Source organism: Microtus ochrogaster, linkage group LG7_11 (genome assembly GCF_000317375.1).
Source record: "Microtus ochrogaster isolate Prairie Vole_2 linkage group LG7_11, MicOch1.0, whole genome shotgun sequence".
NCBI classification, from domain to species: domain Eukaryota; kingdom Metazoa; phylum Chordata; class Mammalia; order Rodentia; family Cricetidae; genus Microtus; species Microtus ochrogaster.
In genome coordinates this window covers 26403975-26426349 of record NC_022032.1, presented here as the reverse complement: position 1 = coordinate 26426349, position 22375 = coordinate 26403975, and the positions used below count along the sequence as shown (strand labels likewise).

General features: G+C 35.3%; 1 protein-coding gene across 1 annotated transcript in view; it reads right to left on the bottom strand.

Moving 5' to 3' along the window:
* Vegfc (vascular endothelial growth factor C) overlaps nucleotides 1-22375 on the bottom strand; it is a 97332-nt gene that overhangs the window by 10835 nt on the left and 64122 nt on the right. The window contains exons 2-4 of the mRNA XM_005362606.2: nucleotides 14451-14652; nucleotides 12389-12579; nucleotides 4895-5046 (exon numbers count right to left, since the gene is read on the bottom strand). Coding sequence (XP_005362663.1) covers nucleotides 4895-5046; nucleotides 12389-12579; nucleotides 14451-14652 — 545 coding nt within the window. The remainder of the gene's footprint in view (nucleotides 1-4894; nucleotides 5047-12388; nucleotides 12580-14450; nucleotides 14653-22375) is intronic.

Sequence of the window (22375 nt, the reverse complement as noted above, 5' to 3'; positions counted from 1 at the left end):
AAAAAGAAAAAGAAAATGCGGAGTCCACATAATCTGGTTGTGCCACCTCTTCTTTTTCATGCGCATGCTGAACAAGAACAGAGGTTTTGGCAAACACTTTCAATTATATTAGACTGAAATATTCTTGATAAAACAAACTTCGGAATAGTAAGTAACAGTTTGCTTAAAGGTAAATAAGTATTTTGAATTCTAATAGTTTTAAAACGCAATTTAAATTTCTAAAATATATGAGAAGCTTCACACAAATAAGAAAATATTACTCATTATAAACACATTCTAATGTCAAAATCTGAAATTATGCTAGATATTATTGAATTAAAGAAACCAGTATTCAGAGAAATATATATTTATAGCTCCTAAATGACACTCCCTCCTTCAGGTGTAAAAAGCAACAGCTTAGGATTTATAGCATACTATCCTAAAAAACGAAGTAGAAACAAAAGTTTTAAATGTTATTATATTATAAAGAAAGGAAGTATTGTCAGGATAGACAGAAGGATTACAACAAAGTGCTTATTGCCTTTATGTTTCAATCTTCAAGGCATTTTCATGCTGTTGAAACTGATATTCAAAAGAAATAAATGACTAATGAGCATATATACATTTTTATAAATAAGACATTTCATGTTCTTCATTTGTAAAACATATTACTTGAAGCATACACTTTCTGCAAGGCATAAAATAATTTTTCATGTAGATCTATGTGGGGAACCATGTAAGCAAATAAACCTTCTTACTTTCTTATTTAAACAGAACTTGTAATTTTTATGAAGCATAAAGTTACTTTTATAAGAATTATTTCATTATTTGAAAACTTCTGGTCATGAATTCAAGGATCTATGCATTTCTCAATGAGAAAAACTGGTGTATTCAATGCTAAAATCAATTTTATTAGTCAATTTATATCTCTGAAAACTTAGAAAAATGTGTCTATTCTGGGTAGAGTAAATTCTAAATGTTTGGTAGCAACCCCCTACACTTTGAATCTTATGTCATGCTGCCTCATGCATGTGTATTTGTGACTCATTTTCTCTACAATTTCGACTGAGGTTTTGTGCACTAAGAGATCCTTGACTCCCCAAATCTATGTAAAATTAACTAAAAAACGCCACCACTTCTATTTGGTATTTGATAGAAATGAACTGAAATGTTATGATTATTCAATAAACCAGGCCATGCAGCTACTACATAATATTTTGCTAGGAAAGAAAATAATGCTTTAGGGTTTAAACAATACTTCTCTTGACTGAGTTTTACTGGTAAATACATTCATGTCAAGAGGTCCTAAACTGAGCAAGTTAGACTATATATATTCTATAGCTATACAAACATATGTTCATAAATATTCTATACCTATGTTTCTATATGTATAGGTATATATATTCTATACCCTTATATATAAACACAGCACTCAGGAGGCAAGGCAGGAGGATCTCAGTGAGTTCGAGGCCAGCTTGGTCTATGAGAGCTATTTCCAGGGGAGGCAACAAAGTAACACAGAGAAACCTGTCTCAAAAATACAAAGAAAAAATTTAAAAAATTAAAAATAAACACATGTATATATGTTCTATTTCTATATACAGAGAGAATACTGTAGAAAATGATAAACAGATATATACATCAAAATTTCAAAAAATAATGACCTATGTACACAGCAATTGTAAATTTGCAAAGAGAACATTTCTAGAACTTCCTGAAATGATTTCTTTTGAATTCTGATGAAAAATTATTTTTGATCAGATGGTTTAAGATTATGTCTTAATCAATTTAGTGGGAGTATCCAAGGTCTATGCTTTTATAAATGTTAGTAAATTATTCTTATGCTTTTCTGTTTATTTATATTTAAAGGAAAAGAATAATGCATGACATTCAAGAATTCAAAGGGAAAACTGGGCAATTAGAGCTAGAAAAAGAAAACATCCTAGCTTTTGAGCTTTTAAGCAATGGGATTGAGGATCTATTACAGATTAATGGACTAAATACATTGAGTTCTCAAATCTTAAGTAAAAAGTTCCCTGGGCTGTGTATCCTCTGTTCTCTTTAGCAAAAATAAGAGTCCTCACAATAATGAAACCCTCCTCTTAAATTCCAATAAATGTAACTTATTACTATTAAACATATTTAGTTTTTTAGGGCTAATATTTTATAACAATTCAGGAATCAAATAAAAGATGAATTATAACCTGCGCTAGAATTTTCTATTTTATAATCCCCTTTTATCTTTCTTTTCAATTAGACACTACCTGAAAGACTGCCATAATACGATGATTGATTTCAAATAGTAATTTGCAGTCACTTAATGATGTATAAATTACAATTCAAGATGCTTTGACTATATTAAATCTTTACATAACATTTATCAATAAAACTTCATATTCTATTTTCATATTTTTATAAAAACATGAAGATTCATAGATAGGTATTCACTACTTCAAAATCACAGCCTTAGTCTTTTGATTATTTAATAGCATTTAATTTCATGGATTAAAATCTAATTAAATCATCCCAATTTTGCCACTAGATTTAAATTTCCTTACATCTTCGTGGACAATGGAGGCATTAATCAATTAGGCAATAAATTCACCACTAGTAACTTTAAGATACTTGTTTGTGACTTTCCAGTCATTGGTGTCTCACACTTTTAGTCCCAGTACTCATGAGGCAGAGGCAGGCAGATTTCTGTGAGTTCAAGGCCAGCCGGGTCTGCAGAGTGAGTTCCAGGTTGTCCAAGGCTATACAGGGAAACCCTGTCTCAAAAAACCAAGATACTTATGTCTTTATATAGTATTCACTTCTCTCAGCCAAGGACAATGGCACGGGGTTTTGATCCTACTTCATGTTCTGGCTTTGTGGGAGCCTAGCCAGTTTGGATGTTCACCTTCCTAGACATGGACGGAGGGGGGAGGACCTTGGACTTTCCACAGGGCAGGGAACCCTGACTGCTCTTTGGACTGGAGAGGGAGAGGGAGAGGAGTGGGGGGAGAGGGAGAAGGGTGGGAGGAGGGGGAGGGAAATGGGAGGCTGAGAGGAGGGGGAACTTTTTTTCCTTTTCTCAATAAAAAAAAAGTAATAAAACTTAAAAAAATTAAAAAAAGAAAAAATATTCACTTCTCTCTCTCCCTCTCCTCCCTTTCCCTCTCTCTCTCTTTCTCTCTCTCTTTGTGTTCTTCTACCCTTCCATGATTATATCCTTCTATTTATATTTTGTAGTACATTGATTTTCCTGTAGTATTTGCCATGGAAACATAATCAGTTATCAGTTTAACAGAATATAGTAGCTATGAAATAAGCAAACTACATGTACATGTAATAACACAATTCCATGTCTAAAGCCATAATATTCATAGCACAAAGCAAAGATGCTATCAAATTAACACAGAAGCAATGCTGATTGTGGTATTTTGATGAGACAAATGCAGGGGAAAGGCTTTCATCTGAGCTCGAGGAAATGGATGTGGCCTTCGAAAGGAATAAAGTAAAGAGAACTTACTTCAAGCTGAAGTCATAATAGAAACAAGATACAGAATAGGAAAAAACCTTGTGATCAGGGAATCAAACTTTGTAAAACAGAGACATGGAGAATAATGACAAGAAAGATGACAAAGACGAAGAATGGTGAGAAACTTGTGCACAATTCCTTAAGCAATAGATAAGCACTGTTCTTGCCTGGATAAATCAAATGATGTCTTTTGTAGCTTACTTACAACAGCGTAGAGGAATGAGGGAAATATTCGATATTAAGAGACCGGTTTGCTGCTGATGTGCTAAATCCGACGTCCACACAGACTAGAGTGGATGAATGGAAGTAATGAGAATTAAATGAAGGCTGAAGATGGATCTCCCTCTTCTCCAAGATAATGGTTCATAGTTGTGCGGGATGAAAGAAGAAATTCGTGATAACTGCAACTTCTAAATTTCCAAAGAATACGAGAATTTTGTGAGATGAAATAAAGAGAAATAGAAGGGAATGAACTAATCTTTGGGTTTAAGACAGAGCTAACTAACATAATTATATGAAAAATAGATAAGTTTAGAAAATTATTAGAAAACAAATACATGATCAGATCTTCAAATAAAATTTTGGGAACCATGAACAAAGAGATGATGCCTAAAGTTCTCAGAACAGATGCTTTGCCTACGGAAATAGGGTCAAGAAATAAATAGTACTCGAGGGCCTGCATGAATGAGATGAGAGATGGGCCCTGTCAGTTAAGGTGGGTCACTTTCCTTAAATTACTATGGTTTTCTTCAGCGATATCTGCAAGATCTTTTCTTTTCCAAGCAAAGGAGGACAGATTTGTACTAATATCAGTTATTCAGTGTCTAAATTGATAATCTGCCCTTCCCTTTAATCTAGTGCTACTCTTTGCTATAGTAAAAGAGAGACAAGAAAACAACTTGAATGTTAAATGATAGCTTGAATATTATTTCAAGTAATATAAAGAGAAAATCCAATTAATTAGTAATATTTCAAGTCAATGTTTGCTGAAACAAGAAATAGGAAGTATATTTCAACTTACATTTTAGTATATCATCATAACATGAGTGGTTAATAATTGTTTTAAACTTAAATCATTAAGGCTTAAATTTTTAAGCTTTAGAATAATTTCCAAGTGAATACTCAACTTCACAGACATTAAATCAATGTGGCTACTTCATTAGTTATGTGAATGGCGGTGGGCTGTGCACCATTCTATAGACTGTCTGTTTATGCTGTGAACTATCTTGTCCATACAATGGGTTAAATCTACTTTTATTGGATAATGTTTTATGTTTTGTATTTGATGATAAATAGAACAGTCTTTATAAAACTTCCTTAAACAAACTTGGGTTTCTTTGAAGGTAATTTTAACTTAGGAGAAGGTGTAGAAAGACAGACTTAATTCATACTCACTGCGATAGTGTTGTTGGCAGAGAACGTCTAATAATGGAATGAACTTGTCTGTAAACGTCCAGTTTAGACATGCATCGGCAGGAAGTATGATTGGCAAAACTGATTGTGACTGGTTTGGGGCCTTGAGAGAGAGGCACTGTAATTTCAAACAACTACAAAGGGACAAAAAAGAAAAAAAATATTATATAGATGCTACTAAGGACTTCTATGGTAAATGTTGGAGTCCACAAGAGTGCATGAAATTAGCTTGTTATGGCTTGGTACTATGTCATATAGGCGGAGCCTCCTTAATGCTTTTAAAATGATAACAAAGTAAAAAAAGTTTGCTCCTAAATACTGTCTTCCATCAGAATAATAAATATTTCAGATGCTGACATCAAATCACTTGCTATGGAGCATATTAAAAATATGATGACCAACTAATGATATAGAACAGAGGAGTGACAGACCAGTATGTTCAAGGAAAAAGAATTGTTTCAGAATCCAAGATTACTCAGTATCAAGGTCTTAAAAGCCTAGGAATTTAAGATGCAACACAAATTATCTGTAGTGAATATCCAGACTTATGAGCAAAGCTACTGGCCACACAGCCTAGAATGCTTAGTTAAGTCCTATTTTATGGCAACCACATCCACAGACATAAATTACAGTTATAAAACTCATTTCCATCCCAAAAGAAATTTCTTCTTGAAAGTTTTACACATCTCAGATCTCAAGAATTTACATTTAAAATAAAAACAAGCAATCCATTATTTTGACAAACAAAGCTGTGTTATTGCAATCTTGACAGACCTTATAAAAATGGAGCTGAAAATAAAGTAGGCATGTTATGTGTTGTTGGGCCAGAGTCTGAAGATGAGGTGTAACTAAGGTGTTTTCTGCATTCCTAGTTCATGGAGAACTATAGGTCTCAAAAAGGGATGTGGGCGGGCGTAACACATAAACTAAGTGGATTTTGATTCTAAGGTTCATAAGCCAGCTTATGACTAGAAAGAATGGTAGAAGCAAGAGCCTACCCCTTAGCTGCCTGCCTGTAAGATCTACTTATAGTAAAACAATGATAGTTGGACGCTGTGTTATTCTGCATTGTTTTAGCAGTCTGAGACGTGCTCCAAAGGGAGAAATACCTCCGAGCTGTGCAACTTCCCCCTGTTCCCTGGTTGTACTTTCACACCATCATATAACATAACAATTACTGACAATGGTTAAAATACATTTGACAGCTTGGAGCACACACTAGGAAGACATTTTCACTGAATTGTCAAGAAAGAAATAAAGTTATTTATGGTATCATGGCTAAATCTGAATGAAGATTGTGTAAAGTGATACAAGCCAGGCCCAGAAATACAAGTACTACATTGTCTCATATGTATGTGGAAAGTCAAATAACCAAAATCACTGAAATTAAGAGGAGAAAGGATGGTTTTCAGAACCTGGGGAAGAATGTTAGGACAAGGCTTCAGTAAGACACTCTACGGTACTATTTCACAGCAAGGGGACCACTTACAGTCATTGCGTGTTGCATATCTCAAAAAGCAAGAAGTATCTTCAGTATTTTTGCAGATATAACTCATAAATATTTGAGCACATAGGCTTTTAACCTGATTACACAATGCATACATATTTAAATATTTAGTATACTATCAATATGAAATTCCGTTTTTAATGTAGCTATCAAAATAAACCTAAATTGAAAAAAAAGAATGATCTGAAGTATATGATGTGTATTCTTTTTACTTGAAGGGTACATATACATTCAACAATTCAGCTATTTTCTATAAAAAACATAACATGTTCATAAGGATGGATTTAAGATTATACCCAGAAAGGATATTTTTCTTAGTTTCTGTATTCAAATACTACATGCATTTAGAAAAGTAGTTAAGCTTTTCCAAGAAATCTGAACAGTTAACTACAATCATCTGTCAGTAGAGTCATGACCTATATAAAAATATTGATGTTTGAAACAGTAAGAAGATTCTATCATGCTTTAACGGTATTCTCACACTGGTGTCACATGAATTTGCATTTTAATCTGTACCTAGTAGCATTTTTTATTCACTTAAGTCCAAAGTAAAAAATTCAGGTACGGTTTGCAGAATTAAATAATAGTCCCTATCTAGTGTGTCTATTTAGTAGGTACTAAAAGATAGCACGATCTACTTAAAAATGTAATGAATTACAGTCTAATATAAGTAAATAAAACAGTTTTATGCAACAAAGAAAGTACTTCCAGAACAATACATAATATTAATTTATATTTGATTTAATATTTAAGTGGTAAAAATATTTTTATGAACAGATGTTATATATGTTTACATGTTTGGTTTGGCTTTGGGATAGAGTTTAAAAGGCATACATATTAAGAAGGTTTTCCTGAATGTCTGAAAATGGAAAAACTTCTGATTTTATATTCTGCCAATACATGCTAAGTAAAGAGAAATGGGAAATATTTCTGACGTTAGGTTCCCTGTTGTTATCTACTGGCATTCTTTAATGAGAATCTGTAATGGCCAAGTCTTACCAACAAGAAAGGACTTCAAGTAAAGCACACTTTGGAACAATAGTGTTTACCCGGCATAGCAACTGCTGCAGATTAGCACTTCCCATCTCCATACATTACAGGCTGGCCAAGAAAAAGTGCAGACCGTCTTTGCTGGGAATAAACTGGGCTACAGTACATTACTAAACTCAACAGGAATATTTTTCTCCCCATCAAGATAAAACCTGTTTTCTAACAACTGTACTTGCCAAATACTAACATGTTAAAGGTACAAGACAAATAATATTCTAGTTATCAAATTCACAAATATACATGAGTTGAATAAATTAATCTTTCACACTACTGCAGCATTCTGGAAGAAATGTTTCTAACTACAGTACAAAACAATAGCGCCCATTTTTATTATAAAGTTCAATTTTATACTAAGGCAGAAATGTAATGCTACAAAGAAATTATGATACCTTTTCTTTAAATATAACCTATAAAAAATAATTTTGTCATCACCTATGCTTATATGATTTCTTCCTTTTTTTTAATTTGATTTTTCGAGACAGGGTTTCTCCGTGTAGCAGTCCTAGTTGTCCTGCAACTAACTTTAGTAGACCAGGCTGGCCTCGAACCCACAGAGATCTGCCTGCCTCTGCCTCCTGAGTACTGGGATTAAAGGCGTGACCTTATATGATTTCTATAAAAATTCTAAACATAAATTGAGAATTTTTGAGATGGAAATAAAGTAGTTTAAATAATGCTCAAAATTAGCTCCTGTTGGCCAGGCAGGTAGCTCTGGCCTAATACTATCACATATACAAAAAGGGTCCAGTTTCTTGAGCATCAAAGTCAGTGAGATGACATTTTGGGCAAATGGGAACATTCAGGAATTTGGGTATTTTTTGTTTTGTTTTGTTTTGTTTTGTTTTTAAAACAGGGTTTTTTTAAACAGGGTTTACTCTGTAGCTTTGGAGTCTGTCCTGGAACTAGCTCTTCTAGACCAGGCTGGCCTTGAACTCACAAAAATCCGCCTGCCTTTGCCTCCCGATTCCTGGGATTAAAGGTATGCACCACCACTGCCCAACTAACATTCAGGAGCTTCTCACAACAAGCATGTGGCTTCAAAGCACCCACCTTCCTTCTGTCTCTACTTTCATCTCCAAATAACTTTTACTTCAGGCACAAATCGCTTTAGCTTTCGGTTTTATCGCCTAAATATACAACATCACAGAAGAAAATACACTTAGAGAATGTTTCTGCAGGAGTTTAAGATGGCATCCAATCTGTATGTCCCTAGGTGTTTAACGGGGAAGCCTCTGAAGCAGTTGGTATTGATTACTTCAGGTTGGAATGCTCAGTCCATGTGGTTTTACTTTACAACTAGAAACGGTCTTCCTCGTGCATTCTGATAACCTGCCCTTCACAGAGACCTATACAAACATTTCTATTTCTCCATTATAAAATAATCAACAATCAGAGCACAACACCGGAAGCCCCAGTGGTCTTAAAGTCCATATGACTCACATAGGTGACTTGGACTGCTCAAATGTGTGTCTGAAACTTAAACAAAACAAAACAAAAACTTGGGTATTTTGTTTATTTGTGTTTTTTTTCTTTTGTGTTAAAGAAATTTAGCAGTAAAAGCCTATTTCTTTTCATTGAAGAGAAATCTTTACACATGCTCATGTGTAAATTGGTAAGATTGTTTTAGGAGAAATTTTTTAAGTAGATGATTTAGCAAACTGTATTAAAAAGCAAAATACATCTGAGCATTCCATCCTGCCCTTGGGAGTTTTATGCTCTAGCTACTTGGGATGGCTCGTTGAATGCACTTCCATAAACCTGTGCAGTTCTCATTCGTAATACTTGTGCTACTTTTAATGACATTATAAATATTTTTATTTTACAAGGTTAGTTTTAATTATGTGTACGTGTGTGTGTCTGGTAAGGCATGTATATTAGAGAAGTTGGATCCCCTGAAGCTGGTTATAGGTCTTTGTGAACAACTAGGTCTTCACGTTGGGAATTAAACTCTGGTCCTGTATGTATAAGATCAGCACTCTTAACCTCTGAGTTATCTCTCCATGCTCAGATACTAATCATCTTGGCCATATCCAAAATCTTACGTGGACAGGATGTATATGTCGCAACTTCCTGTAAAACACAATGGGATGCTACTTATTTATGTGAATTTATGTCATTTTCATTGTTTTAGTCTAAGGAAAGCCTGGTTTTACAAAATAAGAAGTCATGGCTGAGACAAATAATGGATTCTGATTTTACGTTGGTATTTGTTTTTCTATTCTGAAAAATAAAGTTGCTATTAAAAAGCACACTAGGCTTCACTTCAAATAAAAATTAGCAGCATGGTGCTTTCTCACAAATCAAAAGCAACAGACCCAGTCACTTCACTAGATAGAATTCTAGGTGCAACATGATTCTAATTATCTGCACCTTTTAGTGCTTTCAAATTCCTAAAACCAGCACACCGCAAACTCGACCTCTGACTTGGAAGTAACATCTTTTTGCTCAAGTATTCGTTCTACTCAGCCAAGTGTTTAGCACGTGTCAAAGACTGCACTGTATTCTCTAGGTTAATAAACACACAGGTTTTGTTTTCTTGGAATTAAGAGAAAAGAATAAAAAAAAGAAGTAAACACATGGCAAATACGACAGAGGATGTGATGATGGAAAATGACAAGTAACGAAAGAAGCTATGGAATAACACAGCGCCACGTCAGGGAAATGTGGAAACAGCTTTTGTGAGTGACTCTAAGGGCGAGCAGAGCCTCACAGGATAAATGGAGACTTGGGGAAGAACATGTATGGAGACGTTTCTGACATGGTGCACAACACTAAAATGACTGACAGGTGAGCATCCACGTGACCTGGGTCAGAGGAATTCGAGTAGCAGTGAAGAGCAGCTCTTGAGGGCAGAAGCAAAGAGAAATGGGAGCCGAGAGCGAGAGATTACGGTGGGCCTGGCAAATCACGTCTTAACGAAGGGAACGGTAAAAGCAGTCAGCTTGCAGTCTTTGTAGGTGAGAAGACATGCTTTTCTGGGTATTCCAATAGTCAAACACGAGCCAATCAGTACACTGGAAAGATGCTGGCCCGGACTCAACAATACAGGGCTACTGAGAAGAGTTTATGTCACTACATAATGTTGCAAGTATGTTGGAAGGAACTAAGCACGGATGTGGGACAGCAGCTATTAGATCCGTGTCTTAGGGTCCTAGTGAGAGATAAATGTGAGCTACATCAGACTGAAGACCTAATCGGGGTTCCGGAGATACTTGGAAGTTAAGTTTATTAGTGGAACTGTTGATTAAACTTTTCGTTAAAAGAATACTTGGCTTGACCAAACTGATGACAGTGTGACAATAAAAACAGAGGGAAATGGGGGAGAATGAGATTGACTTAGTTGCTTCTCAGGCAGTCATAGGCATACTGACTGGCTTTCTAGGAGGAAGCTGAGTCACAGCTTTAAGTATGGATTATGGAAATCAGGAGAGATTTGGAATGAATCACCGTGAAAAGCAAACACAATAGATGGGAGACCATGAGTGTGCAGCTGGATAAGAGGGGTCTTCAGACAAATGGTAACTGGTTCCCAGCTATCATAAATTGCCATGATTCCACTGTCATTGTGCATCAAGATGCCTTCGCTGCTCTTCCCAGTTAGAGCTATGGTACCCTTTCTGTTGTCCATACTTTAGTCTCTTCTCTTCCACATCTGTCCCCTTAACATGGTTACCCAGCGTGTTTTTATAAAAAAGCACATGTCTAATGTTGTCATTCTCCAACTTCAAGGTCGTTCATTGAGCCCCACTGGTTTTAGAACTAGATTATGATATTCATGACTTCCTTGCAACTTACCCTTTAGAATCTCCTACTATAATATCTTCTGACCCTTTTTGTATGACCAATGTTCTAGGCTCTCTTCAGTTCTTAACGATCACGTAGTCCCCTCTTTTCTAGTGATTTCACATATAACTTTTAGTTAGACTTAAAGATTGTTTTTTAACTGGAAAGACCAGTAATAATTGAGGGAATAGTCTTACTTCCTACCATCAATGAGATTGTCCTAAAATAGCTGATATTGTTGATCAGCTAAAGTGTGTATTCAATTAAACCATCAATGTGATACAATTTTACATCAAGGAAATCAAATCCCAGTTTCAATTTTTGATTGTACCACTGAAAGTGATTATTTAACTTTGTATTTTGAGAACATATTTTTGCTACATTTCGAAAGCCAGAGGCTTTAAATATTTTAAAGTGCTTGGTCAGTAAATGAAAATGGTTATATTCTCTCTCTCTCTCTCTCTCTCTCTCTCTCTCTCTCTCTCTCTCTCTCTCTCTCTCTCTCTCTCTCTCTCTCCAGGTTGTGTGTGTATATGTGTGTGTGCAAGTGTGTGTACATATGACAGCCAGAGGTCAACCTCAGGTATAATACCTCTGAAGCCACCTACTGTGTTACTAGAGACAGTGTCTCTCACAGAGACCTGGGACTTACTGGTTAGCCTGGCTGGCTATTGAGCCTATTTCTCCCTTCTTAGCACAGGCATTATAAACCCCTATCACTGGTACTGGAGACTAAACTCAGAAATTGTACTTCCAAATTAAGTGTAACAACTGAGTTATCCTTCTGGTTTCCGAAGTTCACCACAAACGCGGGTATAAATAAGTGTATACACAATGCAGGTAGACATACATGTCCTACATGCAGCATATATGCATATGATTGTACTGTCATGCATATTGTTTTCTTGACAAGACTCTACTATATGAGCAGAGTTTATAATGCATGAATTTCTTTCCTTGTGAAACTGTAGCACCAAAACCACAAGCTGATCGATACATTTACTTCATTTTTCCAAATAAAACGTAAGCACCATTCTACAGGAAGTAAGTCACTGTAATGGGATCAGAGGTATATGCTCCTATTCCCCTGATTACTTAGAGGGCTCTAAAGGAGAATTGAGGTGTGAAATACCTACCGTCTTGCTGAGGTAACCTGTGCTGGTGTTCATGCATTGCAGCCCCTCGCTGTTGCAGCAGCCCCCACATCTGTAGACGGACACACATGGAGGTTTAAAGAAGGTGTTTGTGGCTGCTCCAAACTCCTTCCCCACATCTATACACACCTCACGTGGCATGCATTGAGTCTTTCTCCACTCATTATCAATACCTGTCGAGTCATAGGGAAGTCCATAAGTTACACAGAAGCCACCAAGGGAGAAACAAAGCCTACAGCATTGGGAACTTACTCATATTTGACTTCAGATTTTAATATTTTGTGTAGGAATCGGAACGTAAGACAAGATTTATCAGAATAGCTGAGGAAGATTCCTTTTAAAGTGATTTTTTTTCAGGGAGGTAACAAAAATAGATTTAAATTAAGGATTTAAAAAATTACACCACTATCATAACACATATGTTTGGTTCTCCTTGCTTAAAAAAAGGGAAATTTTAATATATGGAGGACTACAAGTTGTGCAGAAACTACGCTACGCTCGTTGCCTGGCATGTGCAACTTCTGTGGTCATGAAGCAAATGTAAACAACATGTTCCTGTTTTTCTCCTTAAACTGAGATGCAAACGAAAAAAAAAAAAAAAACTATGGTTTTACTATGGTTTTGGTGTCAATTCAAAGCTCATTTTCAAACAAGCTTTCCAGCAATTATGAACAATGTCATGACAGTAGCAATGTGCAAGGCAAAGTTATTTTCTATCTATTACGACTTGTAACCTAAACTGACTCTTCTCAGGAAAATCAAAGTTCTTATCCCCTTCATGCTTTCTTTTGGACCTCTGCTTCCAATAAGATGTTGGCTGACCTGTGACATTATTGACTCTGTATTATATTAAAAAATGATGCCGTTTCTGAGTGTTGTTGTTTATTTCTTCCATATTTCCTTTAAACATTTTCACGAATAATAAATTATGGGTTACCCCACCATGATTCCCCTTAATTTGTTTGGTTTTGCTTTAAACATACTTGGCAGTATCAAATTGTATGTGTGTGGTGGGGTGCATGCCATTCACAGCTAGAGAGAGATGCTGAGACCTCTTCCATTCTCTACCTTATTATCTTGAGATAGGTTTCCTCAGTGAACCCCAGAAACTCTCTTTAGGCTTGGCTGGCTGGCCTCTTAGTTCACAGGACTTCTCATTGTCTGTTCTCTGCAATGCTGAGGTTTTAAGCACTCCTAACTATGCATACTTTCACATAAGTGCTGGGCATTGAAATTCAGGTCTTCATGCTTGTAAAGCCAACTTTCTTACTCCCTGAGTTATCTCCCTGACCCCAATACCAAATGTTAAAACAGAGTAATATTTAAAACTAAAGAAGGCTTTTTCTTAATTGGTCTGCCAACTCCTATTATGTCATTTTATACAACATCATAATTTTGTGAGATATTATGGTAGATATTCATCTACTTCATAAAGGGAAACTCTGAGTCAGTTATTTATGAGATGTTAAGAGAGCATGTAGCTTTCGGAAGGTGATGTGGATTAGTAACTACTTTTCTTTCACTGTTTTTAAGTGTTTGTGTATGTGCGTGTGTGTGTGTGCATTTGTCTGCCTGCCTGCCTATCTGTGAAAATAGTGCCCAGAGTGATATGTATCTTATGCACAATGAATAAACATTCTAATGTTCTAGCAGAGAAGTTAAATTAAGCATAGCCCCCCCACAAAGGAAAAGCATGCACTTTTCTTGAAATACAAACATTTAACCTAACCTAAGTTACTAAAACAAATTAAAACAGTATAGAAAATTTAAGTATTTTCAAATGTTTGCAATGAAATATTGTCTCAATTCCCAAAATAGATGTTTGTTGATATGTATTTCTAGCTGTGAATTTCAAGAAATCATCTAACTACGTAAAAAGGATTGCCAAAGTGTTTTATTCAAAGTAATTCCACTAATTTCTATTTTCTTTATTTTTTTTTGGGGGGGGGACTTAAAGTATATTGAGCTGGAAGCAAAGGCCTACACCATCATCATCACTGATGAACACACAAGGCTCTTCTTGCACTTTGCTGCCCGTACTTACTTTTCAGGATCTCTGTGTTATAGTGTGCAGCAGCAAATTTGACAGTGTCCCCTGTCCTTGTGTTGAGGGTAGGCTGCTGCCAGCCGCCTTTCCTCAGCTGGCACTTGTACATTTTCCAGTAGTCTGGGTACAGGACCGACATGAGCTCATCTACACTGGATACTGCCCGAAGCTGCTCCTCCAGGTCTTTGCCTGCGAAAGCCTGTCAAGGAAAAGCACACAATCAAAACTTCACCAGGCTAAAAATTTAGGAAGACAAATTCAAAACACTTCTGCCTTAATATGACAGACACAGAATCTGCTAATTCTAAACATCTTATCAACAAATCTTGACTTGTTTAAATTTTTATGGTAAAACAGAGTTCATATTAATATTTTGTTCTCGGAATAAGCACAATTAAACTGTATTTGGTTTTAAGACAAATATTGTGCATATGATTTTTAAAATGATTTTAATTTTTTTTGTTGTATAACAGCTCTTTTACATATTTACAAATGTGTTGGCTTGCAAACTTATTCACGGTCTTGAAGATCATGATGGAGAAATCTATACATAAAGCTTGTGGAAACTTATGAACACTAGACCGACAGTGGTGGAGCCCCCATGGGACAAAACTCAGCCCTTCTTATATGGGAAATAGTGGTGAAGTTTGGACTATATGTGAGGTACCTGGCAATAGGACCAGGATTCATCCCTGGTGCATTGAGCTAGCTTATTGGTGCCCATTACCTATGGTGGGATGCCAGTCTCAACCTTAATGCAGCGAGGAGGGGGTTGGTCCTGCCTCAACTTAATGTGCCAGACTTTGTTGACTTCATAAAAGTCCTTACCCCTTAGGAGGAGTGGATGGGGGATGGACAGGGGTAGAGGTGCGGGGGAAAGATAGAGTAAGGGAGAGGACTGTGAATGGAATGTAAAATGAAATTTAAAAAATAAAGTAAAATAAATAATTACCACATATATATTGCCCATCTACCATATATAAACAAAATGAGATAACTTTCTTCTAAAGTTATACACCAGCATCTATACAACTAGTCTTTAAGCATGTAGTCTTTAAAATATGTACATATTAATTTTAATTGAAACATAATTACATAACAGACTTTAAAAGTTGGATTGAAGGCTGTCAGAGCTCTCGGCTTGATTCTCAGCACTAAGAAAAAGGGAAAAGGCTGGACCAGTTATGGCAGCATGACATAAATACATAAAGTTGAACTTTAGAGGAAATCTTAGCATCACTAAGTGACACAATTTCATAACTTCCCAGTTTATATACACGGTATATTTGCTTGAGGAAAACCTCAGATATGACACAAAACCCAGGAATCAAAAGTTTGGAGATATAAAATGTTTACTAAGGGAGACAACAGTTATGTAGGCAAAGTGACTGAAGGAAGCTCATTGTATGAGATGACATCTATGCATATGACATTCTGAGCATATCAAAATATCATGAGCATGCATGTCAAGACATAATGCATATATATACATATATATAATACATATATTTTTTGCCAATCAATCCTAGTAAGGCTAGAGAATAAAACAGTAATCAGATATATTTTTGAAAACTGCCAAGTGCAATAAAATTTCATAATGCTTCTGTTAGTATCTAATTGTTAGCCTCTAGAAAATGAGTATCAGGGGGGACTGATTTTGACAGGAAGGTTGCTAGAGCCTTCCTTCCCTTACAACTCTGCAGAGACTACAGCCAGCTTCTGACCTTATCAAATCACAGAGAAATGCAGAATAGGTCATGTGTTCACTGAACCAAGAAGAGCACCATCAGGATACTTCTACCATCCATGGGAGACATGTACAGAATATTAGATGGACAATAAGTATATATATTGGATGATAACAATAAGAAAGGAAAAATAATTCTTTTGAGTACCAGTAGGAGCATATATTTGTGTTAGTCGAGGAAAATACTGCATTACAAGCTGATGGGACTTTACACAAGGTCCATGAAGACAGTAGATTTACTGTGAAATCACCTTTTCCATATGTGTCTGTTCTGCCAAAGTATACATGCAAACTCATTGTAAATCTGTCCATATATGAATGTGAAAAAGTGTTGTATAGGAAATAAAGAATTGATCAAACAAGTTGCAAGAAACAACAGAAATTACAGAATGTAATATAATCACATTACAAAATGATGACAGAGCTGTACGATTTAAACATGGAAAAGGTACACAATATGTACATTAACACACATAATGATAAGATATATACTTCTTGAAAAATATACATATTGGATAAATGTATACTGTCTTGAGTTAAAGAGACACAGCAAGCCTAGTTATGTTCTACAAATTATAGGGTGAATTTTGTTATTTATTTATTTATTAAAGATTTCTGCCTCCTCCCTGCCACCGCCTCCCATTTCCCTCCCCTTCCCCCAATCAAGTCCCCCTCCCTCGTCAGCCCGAAGAGCAATGAGTTTTAGTAATGTACAGACATAACTCTTAATAATCAGATAAAACTATCATCTATAAGTACATTGTACGTTCTCAGATTAGCTCTTATAATTTCATAGAATGTGCCTTTGCTATAGTATTTAAATTGTAAGACTCACTGAAAGGGGCAGAGGTTATTACAAACAAATGGAATGAAAGTGGATTACAGGTTGAACTATCCAGTGCCTTTACCCACCAGATGTTCATTACTGTAATACATTGGTATGAATGACAGCCCTTATCATCGAAAGACCCAGATGATCTCCATCTTGGATTGAAAGAACCTATTATGTTGCCTAATATTAAACTTCAACTCTTTGAGCGTTATCTTACTTTGTGAAATGACAATCATGCCTATTCATGGAGTTTTTATGATGGTTCAAAGAAACCACTTAAAAGCATAATGTAACTGCCACAGACAGCAGAGGAACTGTCATTTGCTCGTCTTTAGTTAAAGTGAAGCTTTTACGCTGCTGTGAACACAGGTGTGGTGTGGAATTCCTTATATGACCCCTGCGTTTTTATAATAAGGGACTAGCAAGCTAGTAACTGAGCACTGTTGGCTATGAAGTGGCAGGTGCTCTGTTAGTATTTCAAGGAAGAGTGATAGAGTGTCCAGAAGACTTAAGATTATATTTGACCATCTGATTGTGGCACATTCAATTTGTAATCTATTTTTGAAGATGTGAAGAGGCTTCACCAACCTAGAATGAATTCTCAACTGAGCAAGCGACACGCAAAAACCTTTCAAAGGGAAGAGTTAATTACATGAGTGTCAGGTTAGTTTTAACATACCCTTGAATATTTATTTCACTAATGTTGTCTAGAACACATAGGTTATTTGCTTGAATATGTGTGGTTTTTGTTTTCCAGAAATCTCACACAGTTTAAAAGTGACAGTATCTTAAAAACAGATACATAACTTGAAGTAAAGCCTGATGCAATCTAAAACTGAATGTAATTTTACATGTCAATGTGGGTAGATCACCTAGGAGATATTAGCAGTAGTCCTTGCATAACTGTTAGCATCTCTCTATTGGTAAAGAACGACCTCAAAGACATTGAGGGAAGCACATAAAGGTGGAACAAAAGTCAGAGATAAGGTAGCGACATGATGAGCAGAGAACAAGAGAAGCAATCGTCTCGGTGTCAACGTTAGTCGGACAACAATGCCGATCTATACTCCTTGGAATCACACGAGAAAGAGCCTTTCACCTGCACTCTGTGTTTCTTCTCTGTTGTGAAGAAGCCGTAAGAGAAGCTGAGAAAGTGGGCTCCCATGTGTCACCGACAACTTTGTCACTCACTAGTGTTCCTTCATGTGCCTTGGCTTGATTAAAGTTTGCTCAGGTGACCGGCAGGGAGAAGACATGATTGCGTGTAGGCATTTCGATGTGAAAAAGCCCAGGGGGCTATAATAAATAGTAAGTGTGAAAACATGCTGAACTTGCTATGACTAAACATTTGTTTTTAACAGTCTGTAAACAAATGCCAAGCTTTTGTTCAAACTGCTATCAAGTATATAGCATGCATGTATAAACTGGATCTTTATTAATAACTGGATGGGGTTGAAACTCATAGGTAAATCCATATATTGCAATTATGAAAGCTTTTTCCCTTAAGTTTAAACAGTTGCCAAGTGATAATAATCAGAAGTGATAGTGGTTTATCATTCTGTTCTATTTTTATGAGAGCCCAAAGGTTCATATATAAATATGGTTGCTTACCCACTATATTTGTATTTTAGAAGTGGGTAAAGAAGATGACATCAATACATAAGATTAAATACTAAATGTTTGTATTTTAAGTTAGCCATGTATTATCTTTAATGGTGTATTATAAGTAGTAATTTGTATTATCTTACACAATTTTTAAGATAGCAGATTGCATCTTATAATTCTAGGTCAAGGTATCAGTTCAATAAGAATAGAGTTTGACTAAACTACAGATTAGAAAACATTTTTCATATTATTTGTTATACACATCACTTCTCTGTCTTAAGAAATCAGATTATTAGTAGATGTCACCTACCACAGTAATCAAAGTCAGTAACTGACACAATTGCTTGCATTGCTTTCTTTTAAATAGGTTCAAATTATATTATTAAATTAAATGAGTATTGAATTTACTCATCCACTAAGATAGCAAAAAATAAATATAAAACAAAAATGCATTTTATTTTTGCTATTTTGTACTACTTAACAATGGCATTTTCATAACACATGGAATTTTCTCTTGGGAGAATGTCTAAAAAATTTAAAATCACATCCTAATTATTTAAAACACACACACCACAGAAAAGTGAGATTTAACATGCAACTTTAAAAATCACCTTTTAAATCTTTCTCTCTTATAATCCATAACTATAAAAGGAAACTCAAATATCACCCTAATGAAAGAAATTTTGTAAATATTTTTCCAAAGTCTTATCAAGTCCTTTCACCTAATGTCCTAAAGAAAGGGAAGAGTTGGGCTTATTTCACCCTCAGGCCACCTGCCAGCCAGGTCTGCACAAGTCTGAAACCAAAAAAGCCCAAAGATGGAAAAGGTTATTTCAATTTTAGTTTAGTGTTCAAAGCTTCCTCTGGGAGGTTTAAATTTCTAAGTTTTATCTGAAATGTTGCATTGTAAATGTAAATATTTCTCTCATAAAGAAGAGATGCTTTTAACACCTACTATTTTTAAACAGGCTACATTTTAGTTTGTTATATATAGATATCAAAATTAAAATATTGGATTATTTTCCTAATGGAGTTTAAGTGATATAGTGAAGAATGCTTTTATTCATTTTAAATTATATTATTTCCAAGGCAACCTTCTGCTTCCCCTGTCAGCTCTGCAGTCAACACAATGGAAAACAAAACAAGACACGTGAAAGACACAGGATACGGATCACTACTGGTATGACTTTTTGCTAGAATCAAATTCCCATTGATTCTACTTTCTAGAACAATTAATAATTCTTCTATTTTCCCCCCTCAGGTATGACTGCAAACATAGCATTAAACAGATAAACGAAAAAATGTTTACAGCAGGTTTGATTCCTGCCCATCTAGAGACATTTGGAAACATCTAACTAGGTATAGAGATAACTTTCCTTTTCAGAACAATGAGTGTGTTCCTACTAGTAGTAAGGGACAGTGACCAAGAATATCATTACACTTTTAGGTCAATGTCCTACAGAAGAATTGTCTTAGGGTAATGTTTTAACATTGCTAATTTTAGGAAAAACTGCAGGGGGCAGTAGAGGGCTTCATTAGGTGGTTAATTCAACTTCATGTGATGGTGTAAAGTACACACATCACGTATTGCTCTCAAGAACATTCCAGAAGGGGGAAATTGTTTATAAATTTCATTCTGTAAAATTCTTTGGAATTTGAAATGAATTAGTGGGTTGAAATACTACCACCTGCTTGGATTAATGTGTATCACTCAGTGACAGGAGCACGCTTCTGTTTTTACAAAAACTATTTCCTAATAGTGTTCTCTTGGCTCATAACAAATAGCAAAATGTATTCATTTCTATATGGTATTCCTAAGTAAATATCATATGTTGAGTATTTCCATTTTATTGGTTATAATTTCAAAAACAAGCTTTACATCTTTGAAAAATGTGCACTCAACTTCTCGAGAGCTGGCTTCGTAGGTTAAGCACTGGCAATGGAGCAAGCATGAGGACCAGTTTGTATCCACAGGCCTCAACATGAATGGGGAGCGGGTATGGCAACTGCCTGCAATCTTAGTCCTTCAGAGATATTGGAATTGGCAAGCTCTGGGTTCAAGTGAGACCCCATCTCAACATCAGTGTCAATTCCCTTCTCTATACTCAAGAGCACATGTGCGTGCACCTCACACACATGTCAGCAATCACGTGTAAAGACACACACACACAAATGAATTACATTATTGCCTTGAAATTAAAATATGTAATAGGTTTTAAAACATTTATTTTAGTAACATTTCTTTGATATGAAAAGAAACAACTGGCGCTGACATTATTTACTACTAATTATAATATCAATAGTACGATTTTTAAATTTTTAGTAAACATATCATATTCCATTAGAAAGTGACTAGATCATGATCACACAGTTTGAGAATCTTTCGTAAACTGAACTTTGGTAACCCCAAACAAATGAGCACACTAAATACATCCTAGCAGATTTTTTTTACCATGCTTTTTAATTATAATAGTCCACTAAAAGTAGCTAACATTATTCTGAGCTCTTTAATATGGCTTTTACTTTGCTTTGAGTTTACAACAGTAGTGTGTTGCAGTATGTATCCACAGTACTGGGTTTCTTTTCTCAACCTTGTGTTTGTGAAATCGAACCATTCTGTAAACTACTGCAATTCTCTAGTCTGTGTGTATGCAGTATGCACTTGGGGACGGTACATAATAAGAAAAGAAATTGAGACTCATGAATTAATCATGTCATTAGCTGTCCAGATAAGGCCAAAAAATGTATCAATTTACACTTCTGAAGGCTGTATATAAATTCTCTTGCTCTGTGTCTTTGCCAACAAATATTAGTTGTTTTTTTAAAATTTCCAGTTATTTTAATATGTAAGCAATAATATCTCGTTGTGGTTTAATGAGTTTGGCTGTTTGCAGAGGCAGCTACTAAAAGCTTTTTATTCATTTCTGTTAACCATCCTTGGTGCAGTTATTTGTGAGAATTATAAAAATATTCTGCATAAAAGCTCTTTTTATTGTGTACCTTTGGATATGCAAACCACAGACATGAACTGTGCAACTCTTTTCACTCATTCAGTAGTGATTTCTAGTGAACGGAAGTTTTTTATACTAACATTATCTGAGTTTTTTCAAGGTTAATGTTACTAGTATATTTTTTTAAAAAAAACATTTAATTCAGGATCATGAAAATTGTCTTTCTACATTATTTTCTAAAATTTTATTTTTAGGACAGTTATGAACCTGGAATATTTGTCCAATATAGTGTGAAGCAGATGCCAGAATCCTATTTTCTTATATTTAATTTATCCTGCATCATTTATTCAAATCTCCATGACTTTTGCATAGAGCAAAACTGATCCCCTTCTCAGGTATCTGTTTAATTATCTACCCCTATGCTAACACTAACTGTTCAATTAAGTACTAGAGACTGAGCCCAGGGTCTTCCAAGTGCGGGTAAGTAAATACTCGACTGTAGAATACATCACCAGTCCCTACAATAGCTTTACAATGAAGCTTGATATTAAGTATACTATTTGGATTGTACATGTGATTTCCTCATTTTAAGAGCACTGATATTCAAAATAGTTGAAACTTCCTTTTTCTTCTATCACAAATTTCAGTTACATTTGTTTGAAAAAAAAGCCCAAGCCGAGGTCCCCAGTTAGTTCCTTGGACAGCTGAGGATAAAGAACCTGAAATGACCCTATCCTATAGCAATACTGACGAATATCTTGCATATCATCATAGAACCTTCATCTGG